This window comes from Apis florea, unplaced genomic scaffold, assembly GCF_048593485.1.
Source record: "Apis florea isolate Af1SG1 unplaced genomic scaffold, ASM4859348v1 contig_3803_pilon, whole genome shotgun sequence".
In the NCBI taxonomy this organism is placed as follows: domain Eukaryota; kingdom Metazoa; phylum Arthropoda; class Insecta; order Hymenoptera; family Apidae; genus Apis; species Apis florea.
In genome coordinates, this window is record NW_028256864.1 from 814,854 (window position 1) to 833,976 (window position 19,123).

The 19,123-nt window shown below is 19.5% G+C and overlaps 4 protein-coding genes and 1 long non-coding RNA gene across 16 annotated transcripts in view; 3 read left to right on the forward strand and 2 right to left on the reverse strand.

Annotated features, from left to right (window-relative positions):
• The window catches only part of LOC100871243 (bedraggled), a 29,876-nt gene extending 26,096 nt beyond the window's left edge, over positions 1 to 3,780 (reverse strand). For 2 of the 5 annotated variants that reach the window (XM_086916828.1, XM_086916824.1), the window contains exons 1-2: positions 2,649 to 3,735; positions 77 to 180 (exon numbers count right to left, since the gene is read on the reverse strand). The gene's annotated coding sequence lies outside the window, so the exon portion shown is untranslated. Of the gene's footprint in view, positions 1 to 76; positions 181 to 2,648 lie in introns of all 5 variants that reach the window. The other 3 variants (XM_086916827.1, XM_086916825.1, XM_086916826.1) reach the window with 3 other exon arrangements.
• LOC147656114 (uncharacterized) lies at positions 3,716 to 4,650 on the forward strand. Its single transcript, XR_015295022.1, has 2 exons — positions 3,716 to 3,997; positions 4,283 to 4,650. It is a non-coding gene; the product is annotated as an uncharacterized LOC147656114 (long non-coding RNA).
• Positions 3,928 to 14,493, reverse strand: Acat1 (Acetyl-CoA acetyltransferase 1). 6 transcript variants are annotated; one of them, XM_086916835.1, is made up of 9 exons: positions 14,396 to 14,493; positions 7,954 to 8,039; positions 7,761 to 7,875; positions 7,482 to 7,675; positions 7,080 to 7,370; positions 6,820 to 7,005; positions 4,928 to 5,085; positions 4,699 to 4,815; positions 3,928 to 4,436 (listed from the first exon to the last, which is right to left on the reverse strand). In XM_086916835.1, exons 2-9 carry the CDS (start codon positions 8,017 to 8,019, stop codon positions 4,166 to 4,168), a joined length of 1,398 nt encoding a protein of 465 aa, XP_086772961.1. In that variant the 5' UTR covers positions 8,020 to 8,039; positions 14,396 to 14,493; the 3' UTR covers positions 3,928 to 4,165. The 6 variants fall into 6 exon arrangements, with proteins under 6 accessions (XP_086772961.1, XP_086772959.1, XP_086772960.1 ...); XM_086916833.1 differs by lacking the exon at positions 14,396 to 14,493 and adding an exon at positions 8,356 to 8,813 and having other exon boundaries at positions 7,954 to 8,100; XM_086916834.1 differs by lacking the exon at positions 14,396 to 14,493 and adding an exon at positions 8,356 to 8,714.
• Diap2 (Death-associated inhibitor of apoptosis 2) lies at positions 8,711 to 11,387 on the forward strand. 2 transcript variants are annotated; one of them, XM_012492750.3, is made up of 8 exons: positions 8,711 to 9,424; positions 9,605 to 9,722; positions 9,807 to 10,004; positions 10,088 to 10,266; positions 10,339 to 10,461; positions 10,541 to 10,680; positions 10,757 to 10,890; positions 11,128 to 11,387. In XM_012492750.3, the coding sequence occupies exons 1-8, from the start codon at positions 8,948 to 8,950 to the stop codon at positions 11,316 to 11,318; spliced, it is 1,560 nt and encodes a 519-aa protein (XP_012348204.3). In that variant the 5' UTR covers positions 8,711 to 8,947; the 3' UTR covers positions 11,319 to 11,387. The 2 variants fall into 2 exon arrangements, with proteins under 2 accessions (XP_012348204.3, XP_086772958.1); XM_086916832.1 differs by having other exon boundaries at positions 8,948 to 9,424; positions 9,870 to 10,004.
• Positions 13,888 to 18,915, forward strand: LOC147656115 (death-associated inhibitor of apoptosis 1). 2 transcript variants are annotated; one of them, XM_086916840.1, is made up of 3 exons: positions 13,888 to 14,057; positions 15,912 to 16,785; positions 16,878 to 18,915. In XM_086916840.1, exons 2-3 carry the CDS (start codon positions 15,946 to 15,948, stop codon positions 17,241 to 17,243), a joined length of 1,206 nt encoding a protein of 401 aa, XP_086772966.1. In that variant the 5' UTR covers positions 13,888 to 14,057; positions 15,912 to 15,945; the 3' UTR covers positions 17,244 to 18,915. The 2 variants fall into 2 exon arrangements, with proteins under 2 accessions (XP_086772966.1, XP_086772967.1); XM_086916841.1 differs by lacking the exon at positions 13,888 to 14,057 and adding an exon at positions 15,299 to 15,468.
• Positions 18,916 to 19,123: the final 208 nt, after the last annotated feature.

The window sequence follows — 19,123 nt, forward strand, 5'->3', positions numbered from 1 at the left end:
ATTTAATCATATATATATAATATTTATTTAATTATATACATATAATATCTATAAATATTTATTAATCATATCTTACATTAATTATTTAAATTTTTACGATCAATTTAACTTCATTCCACGAGTAAAGTGAACCGTTACCTTTTCTTTTCAACATTTGAACTTGTCCTACATTCACTTGACCTGAGAATCAAATATCTGCATCATATTATAATGAATATATATAATGAAAGTATACCGATTCTAAATTATAAAAATCTATTTTACATATAAGAAATTAATATAATTAAATTACTCTTTTAATTTCTTGTGAATTATCAAATATAATTTATTTTGCTACACTTTGAAAATATTGAACAATAAAATATCTATACGATTAATATTTTTTAATAAATAATTAAAATTGACGTTTAATCTTATTATATAAAGAAATACATATGAACATTGGAAGTTAAAGAAAATAAACTGTAGCTTCTTCAACGATGTTACATGTATTATGAAAAACCATTAACAATGTTGTGCTAAAGACAATTTGCAAATTTATTATTATTATAAACTATTATTTATAAACTATCCTACTATATCTAAACAGCAATAACACGATTATATTAAAAATACATAGATATGATGATAATTCTATTATTTATATTTCACCTTTAAAGATCATATATATTTATTTTTTATTTTATTGTTATTATTATTTCTAAGATTATTTTTATCATATGAAAAATTGAATATATTTATAAATCCTTAAAAGAACATAATTTTTCATCGAAATAAATTTTATAGAATGGAATAAAGAAATTAAAAATTTTCAAATAAAAAAAAATTAAAAATTCATTAATCATGAATTCAATAATTTATCAATTAATTTCAAATCAAATTTGATAAAGAATATGTTTCATTTTTTTCATTACTTTTTTTAACATTTGACAAATGGAATTTTGCATTTATTATTAGTTACTTCCACATTTTATAAAATAATAGATGAATATAATATACTAATCGAGGTATGCAATTTTTTAATGTACTTTTAGAAATATATTAATAGTAAATTAAAAAGAAGTTATATCAATAAAATTAAAATATATCGTAAAATATAATTTTTTGAGAAATAATTTTTTGAAAAATTATATTTTAGAAAAATAACAAAATAAAATAGAAATAGTAAATACTACAATTTTTAATTGTTCCAGGCCTTATAATTTCTAAAAACGATAATATTAATTTATTGATTCATTTACTATTTCAATAAAATTACTATAATTTAATCTAGCATATTAAGAACTTCGGCAATATTAAATTACCAAATAATATATATTTAATTATTAAATTATAGTTTCTTATGCAATAAAAATTACAAAAATAATATTAAAAAGTAATTAAGATTATAATAATGTAATTTGTTAATTAAAATAAAACAATGAAATAGAATATATACAAAAAAATGCAAAATATATTTATATCGAATAATAATCATATGATTAATAATTAATCTAATTATTAATCATTATTTATTATTTAAACTTAAAAACGATAAAAGTATGATTTATATATGAAAAGTATATTTTTTAATTTTTTGAAATTTTATTACATATTTTAACGATGCATGGTTAGCAAAATTAAAATTGACTGAAATTTTTGTTGAAAATCGATTTAAAAGTTGTGAAACAAAGCGACTGTCATGATCGATACTTTAAGCGAGTCAGTTGCCAGCACACTTGTTCGAGTAACAGGTAACCAGTAACCGGACCTCAGTTGGCTATGATTCTACATAATTCATTCGTGAATCATACAAGCAACTTAAGAATATTCTTACGCAATTCAACTAATCAAACAAATAAATCATCTTAAAAAAATAATCATCAATATCAATTATCAAATAAATTTTTTATTTTTCTTATTCATCATAAAAACGCATAAAGTTATTTTTCAACTTTATGTTAAGTATTATCATGAATTTCTATATTTATATTATTATTATCATTTATACTTATCAATATTTTTAAACATTTCATTTAATTATCAATTAAAAAATAATGAATGATAATAAGTGAATTAAAAAAAAAGTTTTTGTTATATATATAATATTATTATTATATATATTATTATATTATAATATAATAATTATATCATATATATAATAATAATAATATATAATATAAATATTTTATATATATATATATATTTTATTTATTTTAGATTTTATATAAATATATAAATAATTATTATATTTATATTATTTAAATAATAATTATATTATTATTCTATTATACTATTTTTACATATTGATTTAAAAATATAAAATCAATAACAAATAATAAAAAAAAATTAACAGAAATATTTTATCTATTTTTTTGTATTGAATATATATTTTTTACATAATTAATACACTAGCATACATATCATATATACGATAAATGCATATTAATATTTGAAAGTTATAATAATTATAATTATGATAACAGTTGTTTTATATATAATTTTGCATGTAAGAAATTTTTTATCTCAATATAATTTAAAACTTCTTTAAATATCTTTTGTTAAATTATGGAATATATTTGTGAAATTTTGTATAAATTGTATGAAATTATTATAAAAATAATTATGAATAAAATTTTATTGATTAAAATATTAGATACTTTTCATACCTTCCTTGTGAATCTTCAGAAAAAACGTCGAAAAATTAAAATCATTGAATTTTGACTAAAACTGTCCACAAAAGATATAATGTTGTAAATATTAATAAATGATTTCATTTTTATTTTCGTAAATTTTTGTTCATTTAAATTAAAATTTTAATTCTTCAATTTATATTTGATCTATTCTTTATTAAACTCAAGAATTAGATATATGGTACATATATATTTTTTTACCTATATCATATTATAATTTACATATATAATTTACATATTTATTTATTTTAAATAATTAGGAATTATCAATATTTTTTAAAATATAGTACGCTCTAATATTTATAATTGATTAAGATTGAGAATAACGCCATCTAAAAATATTATGAGCTTATTTAGCTCAAAGCGCGCCTATTAAAATAAAAAAAATTCAATTTACTATTAACCTCTATTATATTATTACATTTTCAATTTCATAATTATAAATTTTATTCTCAACAAATATAATATTACAAAATTCAAAATAACCGTTAATATTTTGAAGCAACATTTGTTTTTATTTTAATATTTTCAATTAAATTTTTTTCGTTATTTTAAATTCATTTAAAAATGATAATATATTCAATTATATTATTCACTGCACTCATATAATCTCATTTTTTATGATGATTTTATTTATTTTATTATTATTTCAATTTCACTTTTATTAGAATTCTTCTGGAATTTTTTCTTCTCTTTTTTTATTTCTATTAAAAGAATTTATGAATACTCATATTATTAAATGTACGATTCTTTTTGAATAAAGTCAAGATCCGTTTCACATTTATCCCCGTTATTCTTGATACATATTGGTTACATTGCCCCCACGAAAAATCAAACAGGGCATTGGCTAACTTCAATACTATAATTGCAATAGACTTCAATAATACACAACATTCATTGTTGATTTTCACGATTTTGAAAAGTAGTTAGTTTTAATTTATTTCTCTTTTTCGGTACGTTTTAAAAATTTTAATAAAACATTTGCTACAATATGCCACGTAAGCAATATGAAACAAAAATATACTTTACGTTATTCACGTAAGGCACGCACTGAAGAAAGAACGAACGACAGCAAAGAAAGTTCGATGCGTGCATTCACCAATTCACTGCCGATCTTCAGTATGCTAGTGTATGTGGTCACTTGCTTACCCATTGGAAAGAGAATATGTAGACCCTAATGGCGGAGAGAAAGGGAAGTAAGAGGAAAGAGATAGCAAGGGAGAGTGAAAATGAGATGACTTAAAGTAAATGAAGATTTGTTAACTGACAATTACTAATCTTCATTACATCAAATATTTCAATATACTTAATAATAATTACATATTGTAAATATTATTATAATTATTATTTTTAATAAAGTATCAAAATATTAATGATCACTAATTTTTTGTTTACATATTCGATTATCATAAAAAATTATACATATTAATTATATTTAAATAAGATAATATTTTATAATATATTTATTGTATATTTTAATTATATATTAATTTTTAATTTTGACTAAATTCTTGTAATTTTTTTTCTAATAATTCTGAATCTAAATAATGCTTACAAAGAAATTGACCTTCTAAAAAAAGAACTGGAATTTCATATTTGTATAATTTCAGATATTGTTCGTTACCAGATGCAGTAATATCAATTTCTTGTAATTGATAACGACCAAAAAAATGCAATTGCAATTCCTTTTTTAAAATATCACAAAGTGAACAAGGATGTTTTGTGTATAATGTTAATACTGGTGGAAAAGATATTGTATGATACCTGTAGAATAAAAATTTTTATTCTATCAAAAATAATTTTTTTTTTACAATATTATCTATTTATAACAATATATTATAAAAAATAAGTTATATTAATATAAAAATTGTATATCTTCATGCATAATAAAAAAAATAAAAATATTGTATACAGTCATTATTATATAAAATATTATATAAAATAATTAATAAAATATAAAAGATTGAATATATAAGTATATAAGTATCATTCATTATATTATATAAAATTTGTAACATGAACTCACAATTTTTCAATTAAGATTGATGAAGCACCACCACCTCCATTGCAAATAGATGCAATACCCTTTTCTCCAGTTTTTAAAGCATGTACTAAATGTACCACAATACGAGCTCCAGACATACTAAAATTATAAATTTTTAAATTTTAATTTAATTTTATATACCTAAATTTTAAAAATATTTATAATTTAAATCTGTTTAAATACGTAAAAAAACCTAATTAAAAATACTTGCCCAATAGGATGACCAAGAGATACAGCACCACCATGAATATTCACTTTATTAGGATCAAGATCTAATAATTTTTGATTTGCAATTACTACTACACTAAAAGCTTCATTAATCTCCCAAAGAGCTATATCATTTTTATTAACTCCAGTATTTTTTAATAACTAAAAATATATTATATATTTTTAAAAAAATAAAATACATATTATTAATATAAATATGTCATCATACAGTTATATGTCATCAAAATATTATTTAATATTCTATTGTAGCAAAGTTTTATCTAAAACTATTTTATCAAAATTTTTATCTAAAAATAATTTGCAATTTTTCAACTATTTATAGCTATGTAATAAAAAAAGTTTAAAAAAATAAGTTTAAAAATAATTTATTTTTATAGAGAAACCAAAACCACTTTAGACTTTTTAAAGGAATATATATATATTTTTTTCAATCTATTATAGAAAACATTAAAATATTATAATATTTTAGTTTATGTTTATCAAATTATATATATTGTAGAAAAACAATAAATAAATAGAAATGTCTCACATGAGTAATTATTACTATCACAAATTCAAAAATATAAAAATATAAATCAAATTAGCATATGCTAAAAAATATATTTTTTTTATAAAAAGATCATTTTACTTACAAATACATTTGTCATTAAACATTACATATATTTAAATATGAATTAAGATTTTATATTAATTATATATTCGAATAAATCAAATTCTTCTCATATACATTTTTTTATCATAAAAACTGATACATATCATTATGATATCATATTTTTCTATTTTAACTATTTTCTTCAATACTTTACACTTATGTTATTCACGTCATATTGTTTATGAATCTTTCTTTTTCTGCTTTGCTGATATCATTATCAATATAAGTTATTATAATTTCAGTGATTGAAGGTTTATTTTATATTATTTATTTTCGCATTCTGCGATTCGGAATTGATGGATTCGAAATTCTCTAGATAAACACTAAATTATATATTAATTCATTGGTGATTAGTATTATTTATTTATTATATATTTTAAATATTGGCCATCACAATATGTTTATAGAAACAGTAGATAAATGACAATCGCATATTGATACACATGTTGCCATCGATATGTATAATTCAATGTAATAACAACATTTTTTATTAATATCTCAAAAATCGTAAATTTATGAATCCGAACAACAACTATTGTAATTTTTGAAACATAATTTTTCGATCGAAAAACACATCTCTAATTCATGTTCCAATAATTAAAGTGAAGCTGTGAAATATTACTGTAGTATTGGTATGTATAAGATTACATTATCAAATTGAGTTAGATTCAAATTAGATAAGTTTCGGTTGTCGTAAAGCCGTATATTTTACATATTGTCAGATTTATATTTTAATTCATATTTTTTTAACGAAATATTTATAGAAGTAATGATATGTTAGACTTTTTTACTCATAATATGCTTTTCAATGATTCATCATACAATTCGATAATTGTGAGCCTAAATGTATTCAGAAAATTCAAATATTCAGAAAAACATATATTATATGATATTTTATTAAAATAATTTTTCTATTGCTAATAAAAATATATAATATATTTTTGAGTGTACTATTTATAAATTTTATAATTTTTTATATATTTATAAATTTTTTATAAATTTTTTTTAATGTTTTTTATAATATACTGGGGAAAAAATATATACTTTTATTTAAAGATGATTTTGGTCTTGTCATGAAAGACTATTTTTGGAATTTTTATTATTATTATCATATTCAATATTAATAACTTTTTTAAAATATTCTTTTATTAATGGCCGCAAATAACTGAAAAATCGCGCAATGCATTAAACGAAATATCTTATATATATTACAAAAAATTTACCTTAGAAATACTAAAAGATGGTGCGATAGAAAAATCAATAGGTTCAATTGCAGCATCTTGAAATGCAATAATTCGTGCTAAAGGTTTTAAATTCATTTTTTCAGCAATAGTTGTAGTTGTCAAAATTAATGCAGCAGCTCCATCATTTAAAGTTGATGCATTTCCAGCAGTTATTGTACCATTTTCCTTTTATAATAAATAATTAAAAATTATCATTTAAAATTTAAATTAATAAATCTTAATTAATTTAAAATTAATACCTGAAAAACTGTATTCAATTTTGCAAACTTAACAAAATCAACTTTTTTATATTCTTCATCCTCATTAATTATTTTATTAGGATTGCCTTTTTTTTGAGGCACAGGAACAGAAACAAGTTCATTTTGAAATATTTTGTTTATATATGCTGCAGCACTGCGTTTATAACTGTTAATAGCATATTCATCTTGTTCATCACGAGTAATATTTAATTTTTTAGCAACATTTTCTGCACAATTTCCCATATGAAATTTATTATAAACATCAGTTAAACCATCAAATATAATACCATCCTATTATATTACAAATGATGAATATGAATAAATTAATATTAAAATCAAATATAAAAATACATAAGAAATATTCTTTATATATATATATCAGATAATAAAAAATTGTTATACCTCTAATTTTATACTTCCATATTTAATTTCTTTTCGAGGAAAATAAAATGGTACATTAGACATTGATTCCATACCACCAGCAAGAACAATTTCTTGATGTCCACATTGTAATGATTGAGAAGCAAGCATAATGCTTTTCATGCCACTGGCACAAACTTTATTAACTGTTGTGCATATTGTTGATTTAGGAAGTCCTAATTTAAAAATATATTTATATTATTATAAATATTTGTGTCATTATATATATAATATAATAATATAATAATGTTATAAAAAAACCTGCAAATAATGTAGCTTGTCTTGCTGGTGCTTGACCCAAAAAAGCTTGACAAACATTTCCCATATATATTTCTGTAATTTTATCTTTGGAAATTCCAGCTCGTTCTACTGCTGCCTATTGAAATTATACATATTATTTATATTTATAACAATTCTCTTATTACTTTAATTAATATAAAGTAAATATGGATACTTGTATAGTTATAGCTCCAAGTTTTGGTGCAGATAAACCAGATAATTCTCCAAGAAATGATCCCATAGGTGTTCTAGTTGCACTAACTATAACGACATCATTTAATTTTACTTTAGAACTATACAATCGTTGGTTGATCAAAGAAATCTAAACATGAAAAAAAAAACTGCTAAACAATAAAAAATCTTTTTATAAATAAATTTTTGCAAATCAAACATATAGATTACATATATTAGTTATATTTATTAAATAAATAATAAAATAGAATAAGAACAAAATTATAAAATTATCACTATTATAATATTCATTTAGAAATTAATTATTACAAACTAATTTTATTACAAATATTATTGTAAATTAATATAATTAATAATAAATGTTCAACTTTACAAAAAAACTTACTTTATTTATATTTTTTAATATCAGCATTTTAAAAAAGTATAATATTTTATATGACTTATAACTAAAGAACGATACAATCAATTATTTAGACTCTCAACTTATGTTTCAACTCATATATATATCATATATATGATATATATATGATATATATATGATATATATATATAATATTTTACATGTTACATAAATATTTTATATATATCATATAATTTTATATAAATTAAATTTTTTTATAAAATGATAATCATTTTAATTTATATTATAAAAATATATTAAATAAAAATCTGAATAAAACAGACAATATAAAAAACCTAATAAAAAAATCCTAACTTTTGCGCACGCGTAGAAATAAAAGTTTTTAACTAGTTTATATAGAATATAAAATATATTTTTATACTTTATTGTCAGTCTACACTTTGTGACGTATTTAATTGATTATTATATTGAACTAGTATGTTTCTATATTTCTAAAATAATCGAGCTCCTAATATAAAATATAATGATCATTTATTCTACATCAAATATATTAAAATTTAATCAATCCTTTGATCTATTAATAAAATTGATACATAAATATAAATGAATTTCAAAAATGAATGTTGAAGAAAATAGACTACGAACTTTCACTGATTGGCCAGCAAATGCTGCAGTTGATGCTGCTCGAATAGCAAAAGCTGGATTTTATTATAGTGGACATGGTTTAGAAGTACAATGTTTTTTATGTGAAGTAAAAATTTCTGATTGGAATTATGGTGATCAAGCTATAGTTCGTCATCGATTAGCTGAACCTAATTGTTCTTTTGTTCAAAATCCTTCTAGTACTTGTAATATTCCTTTAATTCCAATATCTATTAACAATAATGAATTGGCATCATCATCAACAGAAATATCACAGAATAATATAATTGAATATCAATCTACAAGTTCTTATCAATATAAAGAATCTCAAAAGAAATATAGAATCATGTCACATAGGTTACAATCTTTTACTAATTGGCCACTTTCTTCTATTGTATTACCTGAAAACCTTGCCAAAGCTGGATTTTATTATCTTCAACATGATGATGAAGTAATAATGAATTTAAAGAAATAAATAATAATATTTATTGTATTATTATATTATATATATTGTATTATATATATTATGCGTATATGTATATTTGCATATACAGAATTGAGAATATTCTAAATATCATATATTATATATAATATTATATTTTTATTTCTATATAATTTATATTATTTATAGGTACAATGTATATATTGTGGAGGTATTTTAAAAAAATGGGAGCTTGGTGATGATCCAAATAAAAAACATAGGAAATATTTTCCTGATTGTAATTTTTATGTTCATCAAGATAAAGATGGTATTTATATAAAAAAAAATTATTTTTTCCAGAAAGATTATTTCTTTTTTTAATTATTTCTTATTTTAACATTTCTTTTATTAGATAATTTATATTTAAATAATGTAAAATTAATATCTGATATAACATCAAATCTCTCGGACTTAGGAATACAAACACATACAACTCCTAAAAAACTAGATTGTGCAACATATGAAGGAAGATTACATACTTTTAATGGCTGGCCAGAAAATATTAAACAAACTCCTGAAATATTAGCTAGTGCAGGATTTTATTATGATGGTACAAATAATATAAAATGAAGATTTAGTAATTTTATATAGATTAAATTAAATTAAACTCATAATATTAAAATATTATAATAGGATATGGTGATCATGTTAGATGTTTTCATTGTGATGGTGGCTTACGAAATTGGGAAACAACAGATGATGCATGGATTGAACATGCAAAATGGTTTCCTAAATGTGAATTTGTAAATCTTGTAAGGGGACAAGAATTTATTAAACAATGCATTAATAACAGACCACCTTTAGATCAATCAGTAAGTAAATATTATACGATTTGCATTTATATATTTTCTAAAAATTTTAAATTAGATTTTACATTTATATAGATTTTTGAAGATATAACAGAAGATCAAAATACAGATAAAATTGAAATGTCACTTACTTCTTCATCTTCATTAGAAATTACAGAAGCAACATTAAAAAAATTATTAGAGAGTCCATTAGTAACAGTAATGTATTATTTATTTTATTTTTGATAACTTTTAAAATATATTTATTATTATTATAATATATAGTTTTCTTCATTAGGTAGCTTTAGAAATTGGATTACATATAGATAGAATAAAAACAGCTTTGAAAAAACGAATAGAAGAAGTAGGAATACCATACACACATCCTGATCAACTTATAGAAGATGTTCTTTGTGGGCAAATTACAGAAGAATCAAAGTTAGTAATAAATCATTTAATAAATAAAATTGAATCTCTTGTTTTTAAAATTAACTGTCTTAAATCATGTGTTAAGGGAACAAACAAACAATATAAAAAAATGTAATGATATGAAAAAAAATGAATATAAAGAACATTCAACTGAAAATGAGGTCACTATACTTAATCATACTGCTAACAGAAAGACAAATGTTAACTTCAAGGAAATTAGTAAGTAATGATAATAATTTTATGTTAAAATATATTTAGCAAAAAGATTATAAAATAATTATAAAATCAAATAATTTAATTTCAATAAAATTTAGTGAATTTAATATAATTAAATATTTAAATATATTTTAAATAAATTTTAAAATATATTATTATATTTTAATTAAAATATACTTAGGTATTAATTAAAGATATAATTAATAATTAATAAAAGAAATATATTATCCACTGTTTCAGCATCTTTAGAAGAAGAAAATAGAAAATTAAAAGAAGCTCGTTTATGTAAAATTTGTATGGATCGAGAAATAGCTATTGTATTTTTACCTTGTGGACATTTAGCAACTTGTGTTTATTGTGCGCCATCTCTTACATATTGTCTAATGTGTAGACAAGAAATTAAAGCTATTGTTCGTACATTTCTATCATAAATTATATAGCAAATAATAAATATATTGTTAAATTTATTTATATAAATTTAATAATTTAAAATATAAAAATTATATCTATTTTATTAATTATATTGTAGACAAAAAGAAGAAAAAAGAGAAAAAAAATGCTTTATTTCTGTTAGATTAAGACTGTATATCAAGTATATTATTAAATAATAATAATAATAATAATAAAATCATAAATAATAATAATAAATCATAATTTTTATTAAATAGAATATTATGTTGCTATTTTTAATAATTATAGTGATTTTTTAATAATTACTTTGGTAGGTTTTTTAGTTTAATTTATATATTATATATATTATCAGTGTATATTATCAGTTATTCATGGAGATAGATTTTCCAAGAATTGGTATTTATCATTTAAATTAAAAATAACATTCACAATAAATAGAATGAAATAAAAGAAAAAGATAATGTGAATGTTACTTCCATGAAAAAGTTTCAGAAAATGATGAAATATAAATTTATTAAGCAAAATAAAATTATATTAATTAAGTAAACATTACTAATAAGTAACATAAATATCATATTAAAAATATTATATTAATATAAATATAAATATTAATATAAATATTTAGATAAATAAAATTTTATATTCATATACTTTTACACTTATAATTATTAAATTTAATAGTTATTAAATTGAATTATTATATTGAGTTATTTTATGCTAAATATAATTTTTTAAATATTACATAGATTATATATAAATTATATATAGCAGTATACAATATGCAATATTGCACGACAATAGTCGTACAATATAATATCTTAATCTAATATCTAGCATATTGATAAGATAAAATAAGATAAGATATAATTATTTATTAGTATCAATAAATCAACAATTGTAATAATTGTCATATAAATTAATTATGTGTAACTGTAAATTAATTATAGATCAACAGTTAAACTAGTGAATTAAATGTATATTTTCTGAAGGTAAGCACAAATTAAATATATATATAACATTATAATAATTTTAATATATAATATTGTAATTTTAAAATTATTTGATTTTTATTAAATATAAAAAAGTATTGAAAAAAAATATTAATACATGCATTTATAATTCAATTAATTCATATAAATAATGTATTAACATTTTTTTCATAATTAATTATATTTTTTTATATATGATATACTTTTATCTTTTATTAAATTAAAAACATTAAGATAACAAATAATAGAAAAAATTATTTCAGGAATTGATTATATTTTATATTAAGATATATAAATAAAATTAAATTATACACAGACATGTCGAATATTGTAATATGTTGTAATATATTTCTTACAAAAAAACTAAAATAGTAAATTTCCTATAAGAAATTATAAAAACTATAATAGATTTACATACTAATTTTATTCAATACATATACTTTTATTTCATATTAAAAAAATATATATTTCATATAAATTAAGTAGGTTTAAATGTATATAATTTAAATCAAATAACAATAAAATAATATAAAAATATTTTACTGTATTAATATTTTTAAAAAAAAGATTTTAAAAAATTTATACATGAATTGATATATAATTAAAAACATCTATATAAATCATGGTCTTTATTATTATTATGCTTTGATTATATTGCATCCAAAAAAATAGAAAATCAAATTAAACAGAACAGCTATTATTACATATTATTATTGCAATTATTACTAAAATATTTGACAAAAAGTTTATTTCTCGTTTTTTCTAATTTTTCCTTATAAAAAAAATATTTAAATCAATAAATATAAAAATATGAATTGCAGCATTTAAATATTTGAGAAAATCATTATTTTTATGAAAAAAAAATATATATTCTATTTTTTAATTTCATTTCTAAAATGTATGTAATATTATATAATAATATTATAATATTAATTAATATGATAATATAAAAATAATGATATAATACCGATAAACAAAATAATTCATATTCCTTTCGCATATACTAATTTTTTATAATAAAAATAAAAATCAATTTCATTTTTAAATTTTTCATTTATAAAATTAATGTAACATATTTAATAATAATAATAATAAAAAAATAATAAAATTATTATAATAATAACGAAATATTGCAAAAAAAATATAATATTACTCTTATTAATAACATTGATAATAATAATAAAATTTAAGAATATGAAATTAATTTCTAATTAATTTTTTTAATAAATATATGAAATTAATAAATATATATAATTATACATATATATCATGAATTTAATCATATAAATTGTGCATATTGTTTTTCAATTTATTATCTTAATTATTAAAGATTATTTTAATAATTAGATTTATTAATTATTAATGAAAGAATAGGATGATTCATTTTTCACGTGATTTAAGTAATATATAAATTGCATCTAATCAAATTATGTTTTTGTATTATGTTTCTAATAATGATAAAAAATTATTTTATAATAATGTTAAAATATTTAAAATTTTTAACGTAATTCAAAATTAAATAATTTCGATTTGCTTCAAAATTGAGATTCAAATATTCATCATAATCACTAGTTTATAGATAGTTCCTTTTGACCACTAGATGGCGCATGCAGTGAGGCTTACTTGTATCGTATTCCGGAATAACCTCCCTTGCTTGCATACGCTTCAGTAACAACGTCGGAGGTCGACGTTAAAGATTGGTACAAAAGTTATTGTGTGTGTGTGTGTGAAAACAAAGTGCGTGTCTTACTTTTACAGTTATTTTGATAGGTATGTTATATTTATAATATGTTCCTATTTTTGCTAATTATCAGAATGTAATATTTCTTAAAAAAAATTTTAAAATTAAATTAAATATTGTTAATTTAAAAATAAGATATTTAGCAGACTGAATTTCACGAATCATAATTATTGATCATTTATATAAGTTAATTAAATTTATATAAAATTATACTTTTTGTGATTCATTTTTTCAAATATAAAATATCATTTAAATAATTTATATAAAAAGAGTAATACTCTGTATAATGAATGATTCGTAAAGCATTTACATTCCTGCTTCAAAGAAATGATGAGTTATGTTTGTTGAATCTATCTTTCTTACATACCAACTTCCGTTGTATTCTCCCTTTTCTACTCTTGATTACGCTGTTGCCAAATGTCACAAAATGAAACAGATGTGAAAGTTCAGACTAAAGATTCCATTCTATGATTAAATAAATGAAAATATTTTATTTTGCTCTTTTTTAACAAAATATTTTTTTATCTTATATCTTCAATTTTAATTTATTATTATTAATCTTAATTAATAATTTTAATTTTATAGATTTTTATGACAAAAATGTAAAAAAAATTTCTCATAATTGAATAAATTGATAATATAATTAATTCTATTATCTTTTATTATATAAATATATTTTATTGTATATACATTTAAAAAATTTATTTAATATAACTATTGAAATAAATAATTAAATTTTATATAAATAAGAATATTAAGACAAGTACATTGTGAAAAAACAAAGTCATTATAAATTTTCACTATATAATTTAATAAATCAATTAGTAATTTATATAATTTATAAAATAAGTTTTTCTAAATCAAAACATTTAATATTTATCTATTCTAATATCGAAATATTCTATTTATTTTATCTAATTTCTAATTAAAATCTTATAGTTTATATATGAAGATTTTTAAATTTAATAAGATTTTAATAAGATATATATTATAAATTTTTTTGTATATTTATTATACATTTATTATACTTATTTACTATAATAATATACATATATTATTATAGTAAATATAAAATATAAAATAGATGTTTGTAATTTTATTATGAATTCATTCAATTTTAAGATATAATTATTAAAAAATATAAGTTACGCCCTTATCGATACACTTCTTTCTTATGAACATATAGTGTAATGCAATAAGAGAAGTTAAAATATTATAAAAGCGGCAACATTGCACAGGGCGGAGAACAGTATGAGTCTTTATAAATTGAAAGAAGAAAGGAGAAGGAAGGCAGGCAACATGCGCCCACATGCGTGCGCGCGCGCGCATACACACACTATAGATACATAGATACATAGAAGAAGAGGGAGAGTTCTCGGAAGTTCGAAGTTATATGGCATATATAAACTGCCATCATTTCAACGTTATGTAGTGTGAAAGGTTCATGATATGTTATTCACAAATCATAATAGTATTGCAATTGTCTAACAAATTTAGAATTTTCTTCTTCTCTTTTATTTTTTCCAATATAAATAATATGACATATAAACAATGCTCTATAAATGTACAATTGTATATTCAACATGACATTCTTCATACATATACATTCCATATGTTTCATATAAATAACTATATATAACTGAAAATAAATTTAATTTTATTAAATTATTATTATATATATTATTATATTACATTATTTTTATTATAAAAAAAAGATAAATTTTATTTATAAAATAAAATTATAATTATGAATGATATTAATAATGGAAAGAGAAATTATTAACAAAATTCCAATAAAATTTACATAATTGTAAACATAATATTAATAATATAACAATTTGTTCAATATATCATTTAATAATTATTTTATTTTTCTGTAATAGATTTGGATATAATAGATTTGGTAATAGAAATAAGATGACTGGTATTATCAAGCATAGAGATTTTGGAAATGATTCAAACCTCAAAACTTCAACAAATGCACATTTAACATCACCACTTCTTATAACATCTCATATATTGAATGATGAAGTAGATAATATTGATTATCGCTTTGAAGCAGCAAGACTTCAGAGTTTTGAAAATTGGCCTATATCATATATAGAACCTGAAAAACTTGCAGCTGCTGGATTTTATTATACGGGTGAAGGTGATAAAGTTAGATGCTTTGAATGTCAAGTTGAGATATGTCAATGGGTAGAAGGTGACATTCCAATGGTTGATCATCAAAGGTGGTCAGCAAGATGTAGATTTATTCGTAAAATAAATTGTGGTAATGTACCAATTGGAGTAGATCCCAACACAATCACTCCACCGCGACCAAGAAGTAGAGATGTATGTGGTCCTTACGGTTTGGAATATCGACTTACATCTGGTCCTGATAATCATAATTTTTCAACTGAATTACAATTACCAAGCACTGCTAAACTTAGTCGTTTAGGATTGACAAGGCCTAAGGGACCTGTATATCCTGAATATGCCAGTTATGATGCTAGACTAAACACATTTTCAACATGGCCAAAATCTATGCCACAAACAAAAGAACAATTAGCAGATGCAGGTTTTTATTATACAGGAAAAGGTGATCAAACTATATGTTATCATTGTGGATGTGGTTTAAAAGATTGGGAACCAGAAGATAATCCTTGGGAACAACATGCAAAGTGGTTTTCTAAGTGTTATTATTTATTAACAGTTAAAGGACAAGATTATGTGAATAAAATAACAGGCCAGCATGTATCTCCACCTTCAAAAGAAGTAAAAATATAAACATATTTTATATTACATGCATAATTAATAATTTATTTATTGTTTATTCAATTATTTATGTGACATTATAATTATTTCAGGAAACAATACAAATGAATTTACCTAGTTATATTACAAAAATACAACCTGCAAATGTAGAAACAGAAAGGAAAGAAGGCACAGATAGCAATCCAGGATCAAGTTCTCAAGATAGTGATGTAGAAAATGTTGCAAGCAATATAGAATCTGTAAAAGGAAGTGCAGAAAATTTATCAAATACAAAAATACAAAATAGTAAATCTACAGATGATGCAAGAATGTGTAAAATTTGTTATAATGGAGAATTAGGAGTAGTATTTTTACCATGTGGACATATGGTTGCGTGTGTAAAATGTGCTCCTGGTATGATATCCTGTGCAGTATGCAGAGAACCTGTTACAATGACTGTACGAGCCTTTTTCTCATAGTATTCCATATATATCAATAGTATTTTAATAATTATAGATAAAAATTCATTGCATATGTAGCTAATATTTATGATGATTCTTTGCATTTTATATTTAATTATTTTTGACAATCAATATTTTAATATTAAAGATTTATAATCCGTCCAACGAATCGATTCAGTATTGATAAATAAAACATTTGAATGTAAAACATGTGATGAATATGTGACTTTAATTGATTGCATTCAATTATTGATTGGCAAGTATGAGACTATTGATATTTAAAAAAAATCTTATATCAAAATAAAAAATTCTTAATTGTTTAAGATTTATTTTGTATTTTTATTTATTACATTGTTTACAGTTATAATTAGTTATATTTATATTGAAAATGAATAATGACATAACATAATAAATTATTGTACAGAAAAATAATTTTATTTCAAATTGAAAATATGAATTCATTACTGATTTGATTCATTGGGTAATTAAATATAAATACATTAATTTTGATTGATTACTCAAGTAAAATTTGTACAAAGATTTCAATTTAAATATTTAATTCTAATTGATATAATAATAAATGTTTTGAATTAAAAGAATTCAAATTATTAAATAATTAAAATATCTAATTTTTTAAATGCATAAATTATTTAAAATTAAAATTAAATATTTAAATTGAAATCCTTGTAAAAGTTCCAATTAATCAAAATAAAATAATTGATCAAAAAGACTTTATACTTATCCATCATTTATTCTATTAAGTTTAAACTCATTATCTCATTATATTGTATAATACATATTAAAAATTTAAATTTTCAAATTTTTAAATTATATGATTTATTTATCATCATAATTTTATAATTGAAAATTATTTAATTTATATTATAAATAATTATACATTTGATAAATATTTGAAGATTTTATAATACTAATAGAATAAAATAAAATAGAATATATAAATTTTGCAATGAATACATTTATATTATTGATTTGAATATTCTTAAATTTTTCTTTTAATACATAAATTTGTTAAAAATAATTAAAAATAAAATGTAAAATAATAAATCATCAAAAATATTATGTTCTATATTACATTCAATGGATTTTTATCTATAATTGTTGCATTTATTTCCATTAAAATTTCCATTTTATGCGTTAAATAAAATAAATAATTTATGTGAACATAAAAAATGGAACAAAAATTAGCTCATGTAAAAAATGATTTTGTTATTTAAAATATAATTATGAATAACAGTACAAACAGATTTATTAATATTTCCAAATTTTTAATTACTATTGTTATTTATTCAAATAAATTTTTATTTCATGTGCATTCAAATATTAAATAAATAGTTTATTTGTTTATTTCATGAAAATCATTAATCATGTAAAATTAAGTTTTATGTAAAATTGTATTTTAAAATAATTTTCATATCTTTATTATTAATTTTCTATTTATTACAATGATATATATACATATATATAAATTTTACTTAACTTTTTTGGTTGTTCCTTTAACACAGTTGTATGTATGTTTACATTATTTGTATAAATTATCAAAATCTTAAATGTTTTTATAATATATCGAAAATTTAAAATTTACTAATATACGTATATATTAGAAATATACATATATAATGTTTGTAATGACAATATTAATAAAAAATACATTATCTTTATTGCTTTTAAATAACCTTTAAATATAATCCATTACCAAAATTTTTAATAAAAAATACATTATTTTTATTGCTTTTAAATAACTTTTAAATATAATCCATTATCAAAATTTAATAATCAATAAAAATTCTTTTAAATTTAATTATATTTAATTTTTATCTACATATTTTTAAATTTATATAAAATTAGATGCATATTACGCTTAATTTTTTTTTATTTAG

Bases quoted from the DNA above. Each gene is read 5' to 3' on its own strand.
- Acat1 (XM_086916833.1), bottom strand. From the start codon at position 8,382: ATGCTGATATTAAAAAATATAAATAAA. The intron at 7,371-7,481 runs GTATAACAATTT...GTAATATAATAG, and splicing joins ATGGAAGTATAAAATTAGAG to GATGGTATTATATTTGATGG. The intron at 4,437-4,698 runs GTGAGTTCATGT...TTTATTCTACAG, and splicing joins TCAATCTTAATTGAAAAATT to GTATCATACAATATCTTTTC.
- Diap2 (XM_012492750.3), top strand. From the start codon at position 8,948: ATGAATGTTGAAGAAAATAGACTACGAACTTTCACTGATTGGCCAGCA. The intron at 9,425-9,604 runs GTAATAATGAAT...TATTATTTATAG, and splicing joins ATCTTCAACATGATGATGAA to GTACAATGTATATATTGTGG. The intron at 9,723-9,806 runs GTATTTATATAA...TTCTTTTATTAG, and splicing joins TGTTCATCAAGATAAAGATG to ATAATTTATATTTAAATAAT.
- LOC147656115 (XM_086916840.1), top strand. From the start codon at position 15,946: ATGACTGGTATTATCAAGCATAGAGATTTTGGAAATGATTCAAACCTC. The intron at 16,786-16,877 runs GTAAAAATATAA...TAATTATTTCAG, and splicing joins TATCTCCACCTTCAAAAGAA to GAAACAATACAAATGAATTT.